Source organism: Scylla paramamosain, chromosome 7 (assembly GCF_035594125.1).
Source record: "Scylla paramamosain isolate STU-SP2022 chromosome 7, ASM3559412v1, whole genome shotgun sequence".
Taxonomy (NCBI): domain Eukaryota; kingdom Metazoa; phylum Arthropoda; class Malacostraca; order Decapoda; family Portunidae; genus Scylla; species Scylla paramamosain.
Window position 1 is genome coordinate 33,235,918 of NC_087157.1, and position 19,698 is coordinate 33,255,615.

The 19,698-nt window shown below is 40.2% G+C and overlaps 1 protein-coding gene across 4 annotated transcripts; it reads left to right on the forward strand.

The window, feature by feature from the left end:
• The first annotated feature begins 1,717 nt into the window (after positions 1-1,717).
• Positions 1,718-12,949, forward strand: LOC135102402 (E3 ubiquitin-protein ligase RNF168-like). 4 transcript variants are annotated; one of them, XR_010269646.1, is made up of 13 exons: positions 1,718-1,873; positions 4,356-4,588; positions 5,354-5,478; positions 6,126-6,274; positions 6,898-6,984; positions 8,070-8,156; positions 8,346-8,448; positions 8,620-8,676; positions 9,037-9,126; positions 9,426-9,790; positions 10,459-10,578; positions 10,826-11,065; positions 12,691-12,949. XR_010269646.1 is itself a non-coding variant. In XM_064007604.1 (12 exons), exons 2-12 carry the CDS (start codon positions 4,374-4,376, stop codon positions 10,982-10,984), a joined length of 1,557 nt encoding a protein of 518 aa, XP_063863674.1. In that variant the 5' UTR covers positions 1,718-1,873; positions 4,356-4,373; the 3' UTR covers positions 10,985-12,949. The 4 variants fall into 4 exon arrangements, 3 of the variants coding, with proteins under 3 accessions (XP_063863674.1, XP_063863676.1, XP_063863677.1); XM_064007604.1 differs by having other exon boundaries at positions 10,826-12,949; XM_064007606.1 differs by lacking the exon at positions 8,070-8,156 and having other exon boundaries at positions 10,826-12,949.
• The last annotated feature ends 6,749 nt before the right edge of the window (positions 12,950-19,698 follow it).

Here is a 19,698-nt window from a genome sequence, read left to right on the forward strand (position 1 = left end):
TCTCTCTCTCTCTCTCTCTCTCTCTCTCTCTCTCTCTCTCTCTCTCTCTCTCTCTCTCTCCTGTGACCTGTAACTTCTTCACTGACCCTCTCCGTCTCCCCATGACCTCTGACCTAACAAATAACCCTTTCCAACCCTTTTATGACCCTTTCCTAATCCCCATGACCCTCTACCAACCTTTCCCTCCCTCCGTGACCCCTGCTGACATCGTTAGAGCTGCATCGTTACGCATCCCACGGCTGTATGGGGAGTAGTAGTAGTAGTAGTAGTAGTAGTAGTAGTAGTAGTACACACACACACACACACACACACACACACACACACACACACACACACGCGCGCGCGCGCGCGCGCATTTTCAGTTTGTTAACATTTGTTAACTGTACATTTTCAGTTTGTTAACTGCCTAAATAATAAATCGTTTATTATTATTATTTTATCTATCAGAGCGTCTGTTATTATTGTCTATCTATGCAGCGTCTATTATTATTATTTGTGTCTATCTATCTGCCGATCAGCCTCTCTCTCTCTCTCTCTCTCTCTCTCTCTCTCTCTCTCTCTCTCTCTCTCTCTCTCTCTCTCTCTCTCTCTCTCTCTCATAAAAAGTCGTAACATGCATATACCATAACAAGCAGACTACAGCGTAATTATTTGAAGTGTTAGTTGGTGAGTTGCACTGTTGCCAGTGCATGGGTTGACATTAGCGGGGAGGAAAATGGGTAAGACAAGATTCATATTATTTTATATTTAGATTTACATTATTATTATGATATATATATATATATATATATATATATATATATATATATATATATATATATATATATATATATATATATATATATATATATATATATATATATATATATATATATATATATATATATATATATATATATATATATACATATACATACATAAAGGAGAAGTTGTTGTACCTATCTGTGTAGTGGTATTACTATTACTGTAATTGTAAAATTTCAAAATAATAAACTTGATATCTTACGTCAACTTTCGGGGCCCCGACCGAGGCAAGGAGTGCAAGTCTATATAGATAGGCGGCGGTGGGCGGACTGTATTTCCTTCAGTGGGACCATATTCTGAAAGCACATCTGCGTCGCTAATACACTATTTCAAAAACCTCTTGCTGAAGTGACACGGGTTTTTTGAGTGTTTTTTTTACGGTTCTAGTGATAAATTAACAAGACCCGTACGCCTTTACCAACTGTTTACGCTGTTTGCGGGATGAATTACCGTGTCATGAGTGTTTGCTGAGTACCCCCGTGTCTTGTAGACAGAACTGCTAGCAAACTGGATTTTGTCTGCCAAACAATTTGCCGAACCCGGGTCCATGCACAAGAGCGTGGCTTTTAGATGCCATTCTTGCTCTGACATTTTTTGGCGCCAAATTGAAATTCAAAGTTAAATAAATTGGAGATGAGGAGACAATCATTATTGATATTTATAATCTTTTGTTTGATTTTTGCTGACTTTCTCGATAAGTCAGTTAATTGATGAATTTTAACATACATGAAGGAGATTTTACATTATCAAATAAACATTACAAAACTTATCTTATTTTTTTTATCACAGACGAACAGTCCACTAGCAGGTATGAAACTAACTTAAGAATTATTTCTATGTTTAACATTTATTAGTAACAAGATCAAATGTACCGTGAAATAACGGAAACCAAAAAGTGGGAGGAGGGAGGCCCACACACGAACGCACGGACCTTGAAACTTGGCCTGAGTCAAAACACGAACAAACACGAGCGCCGATCCCATCCTAGAGCCAGCAGACTGTCACTGTTTTCTCGCCACCTCGGCAGGGCACGGCGGTCTGGGACGTCAATTCTAGCCGAATTGTTCAGGTAGGGAGGCGAGAATTCTGCAATCACAGATTAATCAGGGAAAATACCACTGTGAGAGGAAGGAGGTGAGAGGGTAGTGTAGCGTTCCGAGGCGGTTCTGAGGTGGCGGGCTACCGGGATCCCTAAAGACTAGTGTCATATTTCAGCCTGTTTATCCCTCTGATGAAGGTCATTGTACATTTTTCCCTAGACCAAGATCCGAACTTCATTTTCTCTGCTATGAGTTGACTGATTTCGGTCGTCCGTTCGGTAATAAAAGCATGTTTGAAAAGTTGCCCGTCAACCTCCGCTAGTTTTGTTTTGGGGCACTGACAGTATTGTTGATGATTCATAAGAGTTGCGTCCCTTATCCTCCACCCAACCTCTCCCCAATCCCCCTCACAATTATGGAAGCCTGTAGGGAATCGCGTTTTCTTGAGGGGGGAATAAAAAAAATAAGCGAAATGTGGGCTTTCAACATGTATTATTTAGGGCAGGGAGGTGTGGCAGTGAGTAATTCTGCAGTGAAAAAAGGTCACCAGAATTATAGAAAAATATAACGTAATGAAAAATTAAGTTCACCAGTTTTATTTCATATATTATATTTTTTATGTATTTTATATTTGTATATTCTGTATGGCGGTTGGCTGAAATAGACTTATTATTATTGCCATTATTATTATTATTATTATTATTATTATTATTATTATTATTATTATTATTATAAAGTGTAAGATAGGCATAATGTGACCTAGTCTGAAAGCATGATAATGTTGTGGCACCTACCACTTACACTGCTGTCCTCAGCTGACCAGCCTCTAGTTGCAGGCAGCAACTCACACACAGAAGTCATGACAGCACTCACTCTGTCACCAGGTGCCACAGTGAAGGTAGAAGCAACTCACAAGGATTGGCATAGTAGTGGAGTGTGAAGCAAGGAGGACATACAAAGACTATACATGTATGCACAGCACAGACATATATTTCCTCACTAGAGAACAGGACACAGTTATCTCATGTCTTGCAGGACACCAGTGGTGGCTCATGACAAAAATTAGTGGTGCTGTAGCTTCAGATAATTTTTAGCCATTGTTTTAATATTGTATAAAATTAAACAAACATATAAAAAGAATACTTATACATAAACTTGATAAAATTCTAAACTAAAAGTTTTCTTACTTACTATATATATATATATATATATATATATATATATATATATATATATGCCAAAATGAACTACCTTCTACTTCCACAGCAGGGTCAACACTGAGGGAGTGACAGTACTCTCTCTACCTAGCATGCAGCTTCATTCCTTGAACATGTGCACATGCACATAACAGCCAAACACCACATTGCTGGAACTGTGGATCACATTGTTCCATGCAAGGGCTTTTGTGATTTTTTCATGAATGAGGGGATGGCTACTGACGTTAAGCATAAGGATTATATAATGTACAAGTGAAAGGATTAAAGAAAAAAAGACTCATTATATTGAATGCTATTGATATCAAATGAAATTAGGGGGTGCTTCAGTTCTGCAGTACCTATACATGAGCCACCACTGCAGGATGCTACAGGCACCAAAACACCAGACAGACCACTGAATTGTCAGTGTGGCACACACCTTCCACACACTCTTGCCTGCCAGAGTTACTTGGGCATCCATACACATGCAGAGAACAGAGTCACTCAGACGACCCCGCATAACACAAAAGGCCAGATGTGGGCACTACAAGTCTCACCTCACACCATTACAAGTTTCAGCACAGCCGCCTAGAAGGACCCAGTGCCCCAACACACAAAATGCAAACATGGGCATGGAAGCACAAGATACACCTCTGAGCACAATGCAGGAGCCACAATTGAACACAGCAGAGTCTCTTTCCAGGTTCCTGTGAGGCTTTTTTTTTTATCACCTCAGACTCACCTTGCTATTGGTTCCTGCCTTTTTGCAGTCTAATTCTCAAGGCCATCTGAGCATCATCTGACACTACAACCTCAACACTGCTGCTATTCCTTCCACCCAACCAGTGCTTCATTAATTCTGTTTTCCAACTGCTGTAACAATAGTACCTTACTGGTGAGGTGATACAGTGATTGTGCCATGGTGCTTCCTCTTAGTCTTTGCCTCTTCTTTCATCAGTTACTATAGTAGCAGCCTGTCCTCATTTATCCTTTCCAAAGGAAAGAAATAAGAGGTAGCACAAGTTCTCTGGCATGTCAGTTCCCAGTGAATGTAATAGAGTGTAGGGAAGCCATTGACAGTATACGATATAAATTAAAACCAATATATGGATGTGGATTATAGTTGGATGTAGATAAGTACATCATACACAGAGCCTGTTGTGTGAAGGCCTGATGGCTTCTTGCAGCTTCTCTTATATTCTTATGTTCCTAACAGTTTTGTACTTTTAATCAACCAGTCAGTTTCTGGTGCTTTAGAACTACGATAATTGTCATGCTAGATTACTGCTTTAGATTCCCTTTTCCCTATCCTCAGATTAAGATGAGAAGCTAGATGGTGTTGTGCCTGGCCAAGACAGCAGCACAATATCCCATGGCAGGGAGTGAGGTAAAGGAGGTGATCCCTACCCTGGAGGACATCACCTGCCCCATCTGTCTTTCATTGTTGCTGGAGCCTGTCACCCTCCCCTGCCACCACTCTCTCTGCCTCTCCTGCTTTCAAGAGCATGTGTCTGTTACCTCCCTCTTCTGTCCACTATGTCGCACTAGGTAAGTGTCTTAATAAGTACCTAAATGATATTTCCCATGAAGGATAGGTAGGTCAAAGTACACACACACACACACACACACACACACACACACACACACACACACACACACACACACACACACACACACACACACACACACACACACACACACAATTCCTCATATTTTAGTCTCTGGGGAAGGGTCATTAATCAGATAAGCACTGATATACACTGATAGGGTCTTGCCTTAAATGCAGGATTTATCAGGGCAACCCAAATGTGTGTGTGTTCTTTTCTTCATTCTTTTATTTGCACAGTATCTCTCTCTCTCTCTCTCTCTCTCTCTCTCTCTCTCTCTCTCTCTCTCTCTCTCTCTCTCTCTCTCTCTCTCTCTCTCTCTCTCTCTCTCTCTCTCTCTCTCTCTCTCTCTCTCTCTCTCTCTCTCTCTCTCTCTCTCTCTCTCTCAAAATATGTCTCCAGAAGAAATTTATATCCCACATTATTGTTCCAGTGTGTGTCATGTCTCTGTCATACAGAAGGTCTAAATTACTTGTTTAAGTTATGAGCAATAAATAGTAACAGTCCCGTGAACAATGGGATTTGTATGAATTTCCAAGGAATAAGAGGAAGCATGAAAAGAATAGATTATATAATTTCTAGGCAGTATAATGTTAAAGGGTGACTGTGGGACGAGAAGAAATAGCACAGTGATGAATGAAAGATGTCATATAGCATAGGAGAGGCAGGACACAGCAAGTGATTTTGACCACCTGTTGCCTGACAGAATAAGTGTTTGGGTGAGGAAAAACACCAAGACTAACACACTGGTGGATGCCAAGCTGTGGACTGCCATTCAGAAACATTTCCCTGCCCAGCTTGAGGCACGACAAGCCGGCAAGGATATTTCAGGTGAGGCAGCTGGCTCTGTGACTTGGAGGTCTGGATGTGGCCTGATAGTATAAGCACTAGTGTCCAAGAGATCCTGGATGTTTGTCCCTCACTGGGTAGAAACAATTTGGGTTTGTCTTCTTTCACACTGCAATCCCTGTTTAGTTAAGCAGAGAATAAGTTCAGGACAGTGTTATCTGGCAACTTCACTAATGCACTACAAGCTAGCTAGCTTTATAAAATATTGTATATGGCTTAACCATCTCCTTTGTGCTGCAGGGGATTCATATCAGCTGATGTAAGGAATAGCAGTAAGAGGACCTGCTTGTTTGCATGTGAGAAATGCTCATAATAGTTTGCACTTCTAGACCTCTCAAAGAGTGTGGGGTTCATGCCATAATGCTCAACATTTTTATATTTGTACTAAGTTTTATAAAACATATTGGAGGAAAAACCTATATTGTCAGTCTTCGGAGATGGTGATTAGAAAATATGTATGATTTATATATTTCTTAAGGTTTTGTGATACGTTCTCCTTTGCATTTCTATATTGTGGGAAGCTAGCTGTAGAAAATAGTCATAACTTAATAAGAACCCTTATATATTATTGTGTTATATGGAAGGATCTCGGCAAAGAACCTCTCAACATCTTGATTCACCCACCTCAGGTGCTACCCAGGAGGTGCAACAGAAAGTGTGTGAGCCTGGAGAGATCCGGCAGGAGTACGAGAGCTTCCTGGCACAGGAGACTCAGGAGGCCATTCAGAGAAAGAACAAGGAGGAGATTGCATCCATAAAATTAATTCAGCAGCTTCAGGTATGGAGAAGAAAGCTGATGGCATGTTTTGTGGCTGTAACTTGTTATAACCAGAAGCTTTATGAATCAGATATGATTTTGTGTATAATCAAGTACTGTCTAGGCACTACTAGAGTGTCTGTATCTGCTTAGGTGCTGCATGGATGTTGTTGTTTCCTGTTATGATATGAATGCTGAGAAATACTATAATGGGACTTTATGTATGGCTAGATGAAGCGTGGGTGATGTGATGGGACAGGGCAGTGAGGTGTGGCTTCACATGTAACCATATGATGTGCACAGTGTTGAGAGATGATATACATTAGTGTTATGTTGTGTGGGTACTGTAATATATAGGATAGGAGGGCAGTGTGGCCTGACCATATGCAGGTACTCTAATATTGTTCTTTGGCTGATATTGTATGATGTTTCTGTGTGCGGTGTTGTGGTGTTGGCAGGCTGTGTGTGTGTGTGTGTGTGTGTGTGTGTGTGTGTGTGTGTGTGTGTGTGAATGCTATGTTAAGTTTTGGAATTATAGATGATTTGTACAGTATAAGTGACTTGGTGTTTGAGTGTTGTAAGCAGTATGTGAGTGATGCAGTGTGGTGTGTTGGATCTCACCCTAGAACAACTTTATCCACTAGGAGGAGGAAAGGATACGACAGCAGGAACTTCAGCAGCAGCAGCAGCATGTGGCTCAAGAGGATTTCCTGCTGGCACTCAAGCTGGAGGTGAGTGTGCAGTGTGCCAGGGAGATTGACAGACAGAGGCAGAGTAGTTACATTTGTTCGTATCCATATTTTTTTCATAGCCATTGAGAGGAAGAGGATGAGGAGCCTGTGTCTCACTATCATAGAAAGAAACCTCAGTAATGTCTGGATTTCTCAAAAGGAATGTATCTGATTATAAATTTGAAAGGAAAGATGACGGAATAATAAAATTTGGGGTTTACTAAGATACCCTTACTCTACTAACTCAGAGACAATGATTAGTTATATCTGGGTAAAAATATCATGCCTTTTAACTCCTGATCTACATGATGAATGGATCAGCAGTGAAATTAATGAACTAAATTATTCAAATCCTAACCTAGTCCTCAGATGGAAATGCTAATGTTATATCAATATTATCTTAAGATCTCCACTTGTTCACTAGTTACTGAGCCTCTCTCAGTGATAGTGATGACTCTTTCTGCCCTCTTCATCCTGGCAGCAACAGAGTGTGTAGGCCTCTTTATTATTTTTTTCCTAGCCATGACGCTATTGCTGGAAGTGTCAGGAAGTTGCAAATATAGACTCTTACTTTTGGGAACACAGTTGCAGGTAAGGCTGTGTTTATGAATGCCTGATGTAGCTGTGAAGTTACAGTCCTGTGCTTATTTGTAAATGTATTTTATTATTTTTGCCTAGCATTATTTTTTTTGTATTTATTTATTTTTTTTTTTAGCTTGTATTATTTTTTTGCCAAGTGTTTTATTCTATTATTATTGTTTTTATTATTAGTCATGATCTTTTTGTAAGCCATGTGTGTTGTGTATTTTGTTAAGTTTTTGAAAGGCTGTTTGTCATTGCTTCCTCTGCCAGCAAAGAGCAGAGCAAAGGAAGATCATTCTGGTTGTTTGTTACCTGACATGGAAAATTACCAATATTGATTATGAATTTTTATTTCTTCTTTATTTGTTTCTTTTCATGCATGTGCAAAATCAAGTGTACACACACACACACACACACACACACACACACACACACACACACACACACAGTGCATACAAGCTTGCATGAACACCTAGATGCATGTTCCCTTTCCCACTGCACAGGAGGCAGACAAGGCCCTGGCTCACTCACGGCAGAAGGAACTGCAGGATCTCTGTGCACAGGATGAAGATTTTGCACGCCATCTGGAAGTAGGTGCTTATGTTTATTTGTTTTGCATGTCAAGTGGAAGTAAATGCTTATGTTTATCTGTTTGTCTGTGTTTGTCTATTTCTCTCATTTTATTTAATACATCTCCATAATTATTTCATAGCTTATTGTCTTCTTTTACTTTTTGCTCCAGTCCATTCCTCCACCTGAGTTCCACCTTCCATTCACAGGTGGTTGAGAGCCGGTCACCAAAGTTGCCATCTCAGAGCAAGGCTGACAGTGGCTCCAGAGGGGTGTCAGCCTCACCTAAGGGACCCATGGACCTCTTCCTAGGTGGGTGCCGTCTTCATCACCGCACAGAGCTGAGCAGTAGCATCGTGATTCATGTTGTAGGGATGCCTCTTGTTTGGAAGCACTAGGAAATGCATCTAAAGGGATAGCTGTGAGAGGGAGTGGCTGGGGCTTAGAGGAGTTTAGTAACCAGTGTTGTTTCATTCTGCACAGGCCAGAAGGGAGTGATTAGGGGCCACCAGTCTCCAGCCTCTGTCCTCAGCTCCTCTGGTGAGTGGCCATGGTCTTCACTCTCCTGGTGTCGCTTGTGGATAAAATAGTGAGAGCAACAAGTAATTTTTTCATCATTTGATTTGACAGAAGGTGTACTGGAAATGATCTATAAAGTAGGGATGTTTTCTTATCTTTAATGACAAGTGAAAAAAATTGTTTGATAATGGCAAGACAAGCAGGGAAAGCTAATCACTTAACATTTCAAGCTAAAACAAAAGGAAAAGGAGGTAAATTACACACACACACACACACACACACACACACCCCTTTTGGCTCTTTCCTTGGCCAGAGCCCCTCTTATGTAAAGAAAGAAAAAGAAAACAAAAAACAGCTCAGTATCCATCTTGACCTCCACAGACACCAACACAATGGCCACGCAGGAACCCTCAACACCTGATTCAAGGGAGCCAGCCATCAAGCGCCTCCCCAGCTGCAGCTCAGAGTCAGGTGAGCACAGTGATGACAACCACTTGCTCCCATACAGGTTGTCCTCAGGGCTGGGGAAATTAACTGTGTATTCCACCTTCAGCACAACACTTAGGAATTTTTTTTCATGACTTTCCACTGGTTTGTTCTAATTAGATTTTTATATCTTGAGAAGTATTTTGGGGATTTTCATCTGTCATCTAAAATCTCTCTCAGTCATTCACTTGTGCAAGTGATGCTTACAAGGCCAGGGTTGTGCTGACTGTAAACTCCAGCACAAAGAATTCTTCAGCCTGGCACTCTCTCCCTTCCCTTCCCAGAGAGTGAAGAGTCACCATCCTGCCGCCACCTATCATCTGCACCAGGCAAAGAGAACCTCAAGCGAGGGTGGCGCGGCAGTCCAGTCCGACAGGCGGAGGGATCCAAAGGCAGACGGCCAGGTCACAGCTCTGTTCAAAGGGAACTCCAGTTGAGTCCTGACATAGACAGTTACTGTGTTAGCAGCAGCATGGCCAAGCAGCAAGACTGTGGCACTTCTGGGTCTCCAAAGGAAGAAAAAAGTACAGAGGTGGAGGAGGAGGAAATTGTGGCAAGGGAGGAAGAGGCAAGGAATAGTGATAGTGATGACAGTACTGAAGACCCAGCACCAGATGTCTCCTTCCTGCTGAAGTGGGAAAATGACAAGGTGAGGACTTTGTGATATTTCTCTCTGTTTGTATGGAGTATTTTAGTGTGTGTGTGTGTGTGTGTGTGTGTGTGTGTGTGTGTGTGTGTGTGTGTGTTTGATTAACTATTCTTGCTTAATTGTAGGTTTGAGTCAAGAGGAAAACTTGTGGGTGTGATTAAGTTAGTGTGTCTGTGTGTGTGGGATGGCAGGTATAATACAGTCTCAGCTACCTGCCTTTGCTGGGGCTGTTAGTCAGACTTGTAGACCATTTTAGAATAGAAGCATGGTGGTATCACTTACATAGCTGGAACCCACAGTGTACCAGACCACTCAAGATGACAATGTTATGACAGTTATCAAGATAACCCATAAGATGTAACACACCTCTTTGCCTCATGCTGTGACATAAATATGGTGTAAATTGTGTAATACAAATACTAAGCTACCCTGCTTTTTAAGTTATCCTCATGATGACCAGCTTACATGTACTGTGTTGTGTGTGCAGCAGTAGCGAGTGGTTTATTGATGTCTGGAGATACAAAGCAATAAATAAATGTATACTGAAAAAATATTAAAAACTTGACACCTTAGGTAAGCTGCATAGGTATATATGTAAATGGCTGGCTTAGATGGTTATTAAACAATGGCTTGTAGTAAATTTTTTCAGTCTAGCATCTGTCCTTCAGGAATCACTGGCTGCTCTGTTGTCTGAGCAGCAGCGTGCAGAGGCCCAGTTGCAGCAGGAATTACATGACCGTCTCCTGGCCGAAGCCTTACAAGAGGAACTCAACAGTCAAGCTAAGAGGGTAAAGTTATGTCTTTTGCTGTTGCTGTCCCTTAGGTCTTTTGCAATTTAATCATATATTTCCCTCATGTCTTTATTGGAATTATTCCTTACCTATTTCCTTTGTTATCTCATCTTAAGTTCCTGTTTTTTTTTTATTAATGAATTAAAATGTTAATGTTAAAGCATGTGTCATGTTTCTGTATCGTTCCTAGGCCTTTCCTATGGGATACATGGCAATCTTTTTATAATAAGAGGTTCCTTAACAGGTGTTACGGATGAAAGGTTCAGGAGACGAGTATGCCCTGAGACACAGGACCAAGGCTGCTGATCTCTCCCAGCATCAGCCAGGGCCCAGTAGAAGAGACAGTGCTAAGAGACAGGCCACACTGTCTGAAGTCTTTTCTAAGCGTCACAAGAGTGTGTGATCCTTGTGTTTTGTGCTTAACTTTTGTTGTGTTGAATTGCCATTACCTCACACAAAGCATTTTGCAGCACAGGGACTTCTGGTAAGTTCAGTGTCGGAAAAGGGCTTCTGCATTCAGAGATATTAAATGTGACAGTGCTGAGCAAATGTTACAAGTTGAATGTATTATGTACATAGCATATTTATTACAAATCACATTCTGCAGACTATTTTGAATGACCACCAACAATAGGAGCTCAAATTATATCTCTGAATACATGTACCATGCAGGCAGTATTCCCAGCTCTCTTCTGTGCTCTTAAGTCCTTCACTGCTAAGGGCATGGAATTACTCTGCCACTGTATGACTCCTCAGCTATTTAAAATGGAAAGGTGCAATGACCTGCACTTACACCCCACTGAGAAGTGTCAGCCAGGCCATGACTTGACTTGTGCTAGGTTATTTGATAGAGTTGATAAAGAGATGGACCTTCAGTAATGCCTTCTCTACTAACAGATGTATAAAAACTCATTTTAAAAGGCTTACAATATTAATTGTCAGAGAAATATATTGAAAATAAATTTTAAAAAAATAAGATGGTGGTCTTCAAGAAAGAAATATGTATTTTGAAAGGAATTTAGAACCCCATATAGAACAGCAGCTGGTGACAAGATGTGAAAGTCAAACTGAATGAGAAAAATAATGAAAAGATAGATGAGTTTAGACTTGGTTGAGTCCTTTGCAAACATAGATGATGAAAGGCAAGATATGAATTAGAGCATTACCGGTAACAAAAATGGTAGAATTTTTTGTGGTATATGATGAAATGCAAGACAGAGGGTTCAGGGATCAAGGAGGTAATGGATGATAACATAAGTGCCAACACTGACGATGATATGGATGAGTCTTTTAAGAGATGCTTATGGTATGAAGAGGATGAATGGTGAAAATAAGTAGAGTGTATGTGGAAGGGTACATCAGTTAATGGTGAGTGAACTATTGTGCAGTGATGGAGGTGGTCAAATGCAGCACCTTCAGATAGTATGGTTATATGGAGAGAATGGAGACACCATGAGATGTGCAAGGGAGTAGTTGCTTCAGGTGTGAGAGGAAAACTTGCATTAAAAAACAGATAAGTGTTGGTACACCTGAGAGAGAGGAAGGAAGGGAGGAAAGTTGAGGAAGAGGGAATAGGCAAGAATGGAGTGCAGGAGCAAGTGGACATTGCCATGATCACTCCTTTGAATGAGTTTCAAGGAATAGGCTTCAGTATAGTGCAGTACTCAGACTACAAAGGCTCCAGAACTGATGATCATTATGGTCATGATGGCCAAGGTACTGTGCTTGGTTCTTGCAGTCACAGGTTCAAAGTGTGCGTGTGTGTGTGTGTGTGTGTGCACGCATCATATCTTGGCTACCCACCCTCATGGTATCATCAGCTTGGTGTATAGATGGTTATGCTAATGTATATATACATATACAGTATTAATGTACAAATTAAAATAAGAATATGTTTTGATATAGTTATAGTAGTAAATAGTGAAGACTTTATGTAAAAGTGAATCTAAGCTTTATTTCAAATTAATGCAATAATCCCCCTTATCTAAAAGGAACATTTTACATTACAATTCTTGTGGTGTGAACAATTATTCCCAGCAGTGCATTACGCATCTCTAAAGTTGACAATGCTTGACTCAGTGAGACTTTTCCATTCCATTATATTTGCAGATACATGAATGATTGCTTTAGTTCATTGGAGAAAACACACAATGCTGTAGACTTGGAGACTTGATGGGGTGATTTGTTTACTGCATTCATCTACACTAGTCTGCTGTGGGATATGATTCATCCCAACCACAGTGTGCAGTGGTGTAAGAATGCCTCAGTTCGGGATTTTGTAGTACCTTATCTGCCTACAATGTTTGTTAAATTTTCTTTCCATGTGTTTTTACATTAAATTTTGTAATGCTTTGGCATGCAAAACCTACTAGGTGTTTTATTTTCTTAGTTGTATTGGTTGTATTGATGTTGTCCAGCGTCACATGTTGCTGAGTTGCATTGGTTGTATTGATGGTATCCAGGGTCACATGTTGCTGTGGATGATGAAGTTTGGATTGAGTGAAGTAAAGAAGGATGTGGGAAGGAATGACTAGTGTTTAGCTGTGGATTGCTTGGAATGAATGCAAAGAAAAAAATATGGTTGCATGAGGGTGCAGTGGTATATACCAATAGAATTATGAGATTGAAACATAGAACATGGAAGGAGAGAAGAGGAGACAGTATCATGGAAATTAGTTGTCAGGGGATGAATAATTAAATATATGGATAAAGTAAAAGATAAAGTGGAGCAGAGAACTGGTTGGTGGAGCAGAGCAAGAAGTGTTGGTGTGATCTGGGCATGTTTAGTGAAGGGAACAACTATATTGTCAGAAATTTAAGATCAAGAGGTTATATGTCAAGATGATGTTTGCACAGATAACTAGGATGCTATTTGGCATATTACAGAACTATTACTTCATCATCTACATAAACCATCCTACTTCTCAGGCACACATTCTGAAACACTTCAGCATGTACCTCCATTACTTTCAAAAGGTTCTAATTGAAGGTACACTGTTTTTTTATGGTTCTAGTACCATATAAACAAGATTTACTATTTTGAGAATAGTAGTGGTGACACAGTAAATGGTTTCAGAATACAGAGCTCAGTATAACCAAACTAACAGTGTTGCCTTCATGTAGTAAGAGTGCTGTCAGGGCACTCCTGTGTTGAGAGTACTCTTGGCAAATGGTTCTTTATTTATTCAGTTATATATGAAAGCTTTTTATTAACGTGGTATGTATGCTTAATTCTCTCTCTCTCTCTCTCTCTCTCTCTCTCTCTCTCTCTCTCTCTCTGGGGATGAGAAATCAAGTTATTTGTTCTTCTTCTTCTTCTTCTTCTTCTTCTTATTATTATTATTATTATTATTATTATTATTATTATTATTATTATTATCGTTATGTGTATTGGTAGTAATATTGTTGTAGCATTGATCAAAGTTGGTATGATAGATTGGGCGAGTTGGTAATTCCAGATGGGTCGAGATTGTTCCTGACCGGTGTTATGCCAAATCGCCCCCGTGTCAAAATTTCTCCCGGGCCCCGAGTGACGCCACTGACCATGCACACCATATCGAGGAAAGAGCATCAAAACATCACAGGTATTTTAATATATTTTACGTATTATCAACTACTTTTTTTTTTTTTTTTTTTGAGGGGGGCAAATTACTATTCCCTCATTGTAAGTGGATATGTTAGGTTAGGAATGGAACAAGTAAACAAGAGTAGTGAGTGATAACAGCACCAAAACTCTTGCGCGTATCGTCCTGCCACCACGTGTTATATTTATGTATTTTACGTGTTATCAACATCAGTATGGAGTTTCATTGACATACTACTGATGCTCCATTGTCTGTGGAATATGTTACAATAGGAATGGAGCAAGTAAACAAGAATAGTAAGTTTAACATACTTTAGTAATAGTAAGTTTAACATAGAATAGTAAGTTTAACATAATAACAAAGTTTAACATATTTCGGCGTATTGTTCACGGGAGCAATTTGGACTGTGGAAGCGATTTTGCTTCTGTTGTTCCAAATCGATCCCGGGTCCAAATTCTGGGAGAAATTTTGACCCAGGAGCGACTTGGCACACCTGTCGCGGGAACCACTGCGAAAGAGAAAAACCGCGGTTGTGTGTGAACGCTTTCATTGACTTGTATTGTAATTGCACTGCCGCGGCCTGAATCGTGCACGTGAAACCACATAATGTGAACACTTCGTAACTGTTCATTATAATACAACTCCTCAACACTTTACTTAAGATACTGTGCCAATAAGAACGCCGACCAGAGTACCAAGATCAAGGTCTGGATGGCAAACAACGTAAACAAACAGACGATGGGCTTTGGCACGTCGTATTCCTGACTTCAATGTTAAGTAACCATACTGAAACCGAGGCAGGTCAGTGAGGATATGGAAACTTTAATAGGAGACGCGAAGCAACAGGAGAGATGAAAGTGGGAATGTCTGGAGAGCAGTAGCCTTGGTGACCCGTCAGACTAGTGAGGTGAGTGTTCTGCAGTGTTTTGGTGACTTGGATGTCTTCCGTTGTGTTTTTTGGTGACATCAATGTATTTTTGCAGTGTTTTTGGTGACTCATGGAATTTTTGGGTGTGTTCTGCAGTGTTTTGGTGACATGGGTGTCTTTTCGTGACTCATGGGTGTGTCCTGCTGCTTTAATGACTCATGAGTGTGTTATGTATTCTGGTGCCTCGTGTGTGTGTGTGTTCATCGGTGTTTAGGTGACTCAAATGTGTTCTTCCAACACATCATTGTATATACTGTGATGGAAGTGACGTACAGGTATCCAGAGGGAGCTTGCCTAACCATGTTGGTTGGATTTAGAGTTGATTAAGAGGCTGATATTTGGATTTGTTTAGAAGAAAAAGAATGGAGACGAGAAGGTAACAAAACTTTGGAATTCGTCACAAGAGGCATTGCTGGACATGAGGAAAGGTAGTGGTGACAGTTAGGAAGAGGTAAGAGCAGCAGCTCAGCAGTCTCTCCTTAATGTGTATTCACCTTCCATCTTAAGTTACCCTTGTTGTTTCTTCCCTTCTTAAATAAGGGTTTGTTCCTTTCTTTTTTTTTTGTGTGTTATAATGTTACTAATGTGTATTCATGTCTAGAGAATTCTTATCTAACAAGTGTATTTTTATTGTACTTGTTGCTTATTAGGTTTGAGGGATAAATTCTTACTTTATACCAACCCTTCCTTACATTGGTGATTTTGTTTTGTTTGTGGTTGTTTTTACTGGATTCATACAAATTTAAGAGTAATTTTCATTGGAAATGGCTAGTTTTCCTGTTCCCACCCTGTGACCCCACAGACAGGGAGAATTGGAAAACAAAGGATTTCTGACAGAAGAATGAGACACAAATCAAATAAATCATAAAAGAACAACCCAGAAAAAAAGTAAAATTGTCAAGAAAATGTTAAACCTAACAAAGTCTAACTAACCTAAACTAATTTAATCAAACCTAACTTAACCAAACTAACTTAACCTAACCTAATTTACCTAATCCAAACCAACCTAACCTAACCTAGTAACATGCAAGCCTTATTAGTTTTCACTATCACTGGAGTTGTCAGCTAGAAGTAAAGGAACTATCAAACATGATTGGAGCATTCAATATTAGTGTTGAAGAATGTCAGTAGGTAGCAGCAGTGTTGACTGTGATGGTGCGAGCTGAACAGGTCTGCCATGACAGCCCTTCCGCTTGGGCCAAATAATAGTTGAAAAATTCCTAGCTTGAAAAATATTAGGAAAGACTATAGAAGACATATGTTTCACAAAAGTCTCAGTTATCACGAAAATTGATAAAAAAAAAAGCTGAGGTAAGTGACTGGATATAAACTCCAATAATACTGATTTGAGATATAATTGTATGTACACATATATAAATTTCCTGCATCTCCAAAGATTACTACCAGTTTTGAGAGCAGACTTGCCACAGTTAGGGCACTTTACTTTGTCAGGATTCATTTTGTTGCTCTTAATAGAGTAGTCTTATCCTCTTCATATACTAATTTAATGTTTAAAAAGAGTGATTAAGGCACAATATACACTCCATACTTGGTACCTGACTTCCAAATTAATATAAATTTGAAATGGGACATATGTGAGGGCAGATGTGGCCTGGTACTATTTGAGGAACAAGACAGATGCACTGTGAGTGTGTAACATCAAGAGAGGAACCAAGGAAGCAGGCAGAGAGTTGACTCAGAGATACTTGTGGTTTATTCCTTAATGCTGTAATTTTTTATCTTTTTATTTATTTATTTTTATTACATCCTGGTCATATCTTAAAATTAGACACAACAAAGCATCCAAATGTGTGCTTCTGATTCAATTTTTTGTCCCAAAATTGTGAAAAAATTATATCCTTTTACAGAACACTTCAAGTGATCACAGATAAATCATGACTCAGATTTCTTGGTTCAAAGTTTAAAAATGTATAAACATTAGACTGCACAGCGACATTAGTCAGTAGTGCACCTTTTGTAATGTGATGGTAAAGGGCATTTCTAACATGTACGAATATATATATATATATATATATATATATATATATATATATATATATATATATATATATATATATATATATATATATATATATATATATATATATATATATATATATATATATCATGGATCGGGGTCCCTTTTCACTTTAACACCTGCCGATCACAAGCGACTCCTGGTTGAGTCTCTAGGTAGACTAGAATAGGACACTCAAAAGAAAGCAGTCATAAATCTTTGACTTATATTTACACAGTAACTACAACAAAGGCCTGGCTAGCTATGCCTACACTCAGTGGCGCGTGGGCGGCACACAGAAAGAAATACCTATTCCTCCGGAAGTGAGGCCAATGCCCAGTCCTTCTACGTTGTGAGAGTACAGCTTTACGTTAAGTTACTGGATCACGGAGGTAATTAGCCGACACTATGCACTGAATCACTTTGTCGCACAAGGAGCGACAACCATGTGGTCGCTGGGTGACTGGATATGCGCTCGAGAACAGGCCTTACCACAAATAACTCACCCAAGGCGTTCTGGTGTACTCGCTCCTCCAGTCTGCTTCAATGAAAGCCAGCTTTGTCGGTCAGGGCTTCGGCTTACCGCTGCACCACGCTGTCCTTTCTGTAGGCTGGTTCGGGAGGAGTCGAGGAGGGCACGTCTTGGGCGCTGGGTGACCCGGCCGGGAATGAGGCCTGGCGAGGTCGTGACCCGCTCACCTGGGCCCGTGCGCATTGATTTTTTTTTTTTTATTTATTTTTTTTTTTTTTTATGTAGGAAGGACACTGGCCAAGGGCAACAAAAATCTAATAAAAAAAATGCCCACTGAAATGCCAGTCCCATAAAAGGGTCAAAGCAGTGGTCACAAATTGAGTCACAAATAAGTGTCTTGAAACCTCCCTCTTGAAGGAATTCAAGTCATAGGAAGGTGGAAATACAGAAGCAGGCTGGGAGTTCCAGAGTTTACCAGAGAAAGGGATGAATACTGGTTAACTCTTGCGTTAGAGAGGTGGACAGAATAGGGGTGAGAGAAAGAAGAAAGTCTTGTGCAGCGAGGCCGTGGGAGGAGGGGAGGCATGCAGTTAGCAAGATCAGAAGAGCAGTTAGCATTAAAATAGCGATAAAAGACAGCTAGATATGCAACATTGCGGTGGTGAGAGAGAGGCTGAAGACAGTCAGTTAGAGGAGAGGAGTTTATGAGACGAAAAGCTTTTGATTCCACCCTGTCTAGAAGAGCAGTATGAGTGGAACCCCCCTAGACATGTGAAGCATACTCCATACATGGACGGATAAGGCCCTTGTACAGAGTTAGCAGCTGGGGGGGGTGAGAAAAACTGGCGATGTCTCAGAACACCTAACTTCATAGAAGCTGTTTTAGCTAGAGATGAGATGTGAAGTATGGCAGATGGTTCTCTCCTATGATAGGGCGGTAATTTATTGCCCTCTCAAAATCTAGTGTCCCTGTGCTCTCACAATATATATATATATATATATATATATATATATATATATATATATATATATATATATATATATATATATATATATATATATATATATATATATATATATATATATATATATATATATATATATATATATATATATATTGTGTGTGTGTGTGTGTGTGTGTGTGTGTTGCATCATACAAGCACAGCATATTCGCTCTACCAGTTATCAGTCTTTCCGTGTCATGTCCCTGTGTCATGCGCCACAACAGCACGACATGGGTACGCAAGGCAACAGGCGGATGCCCAGAGGATCTTGTGTCCTGTCTAGCCTCCGAACCTCATATTCCTTAGGGAAGGAGAGGACTAACCCAGGTTACTATGGAGACTCACCACCGCCGCCCCGTCCACTGTGGTAATGGGTAATGGTTTAGAGGCAAATGGAAAATGACTCGATTCAGTTGATGAGATGACAGTCTGGTATAAAGACCCAACACTGGAGCTGCCACCACTGCGTTTGACGCATAGAAAAACAAACATATAAAAATAGAAAAGGTTGAAACATTTTCGTAATTTGAGAATGTTCTTATTCTCCAAATGAAATATGTGCATGTGATGTGCGATGGCTGATGACATCATGAACAAATACTATAACGCTTTTTTTAAGAACAATTGAATTTGCGCTGCGAGCATTACGAGTATGTTGGTGGGTATGCGTGTCTGTCCGTCATGTAGGAATAATTAGAATAACCCTGAATGACCATTAAAGGAGATGAATAATTTGTGTTGCCCGTCAGGAATAATAAAAATAACATCGAATGGCCACTTAAGAAAATTATTAGATATTGTTGTCCGTCATGTAAGAATAATTAGAATAGCTTTGAATGGCCGCTTGAGGAGATGAATAGTTTGCGTGAGGCTGGCGGCGTGCGACTCACGATGGTGTAATTATTGTTGTCTTATCCCTTCTCCCGCAGGCCGCAGCAGGACGCCAAGCACCACCATGAGCAGCCTATCCCCGCCAAGTCTGGCTGTTCCCTCCACAGGATCCGCCACGGGTAAGTGAAACAGCCCCCCCCATCCCACCTACAGCGAACACCGTCTGCACCCGGCTCTGCTTGAGTGGCTGGCACTACGCACGCCACTCGATCGATATCATT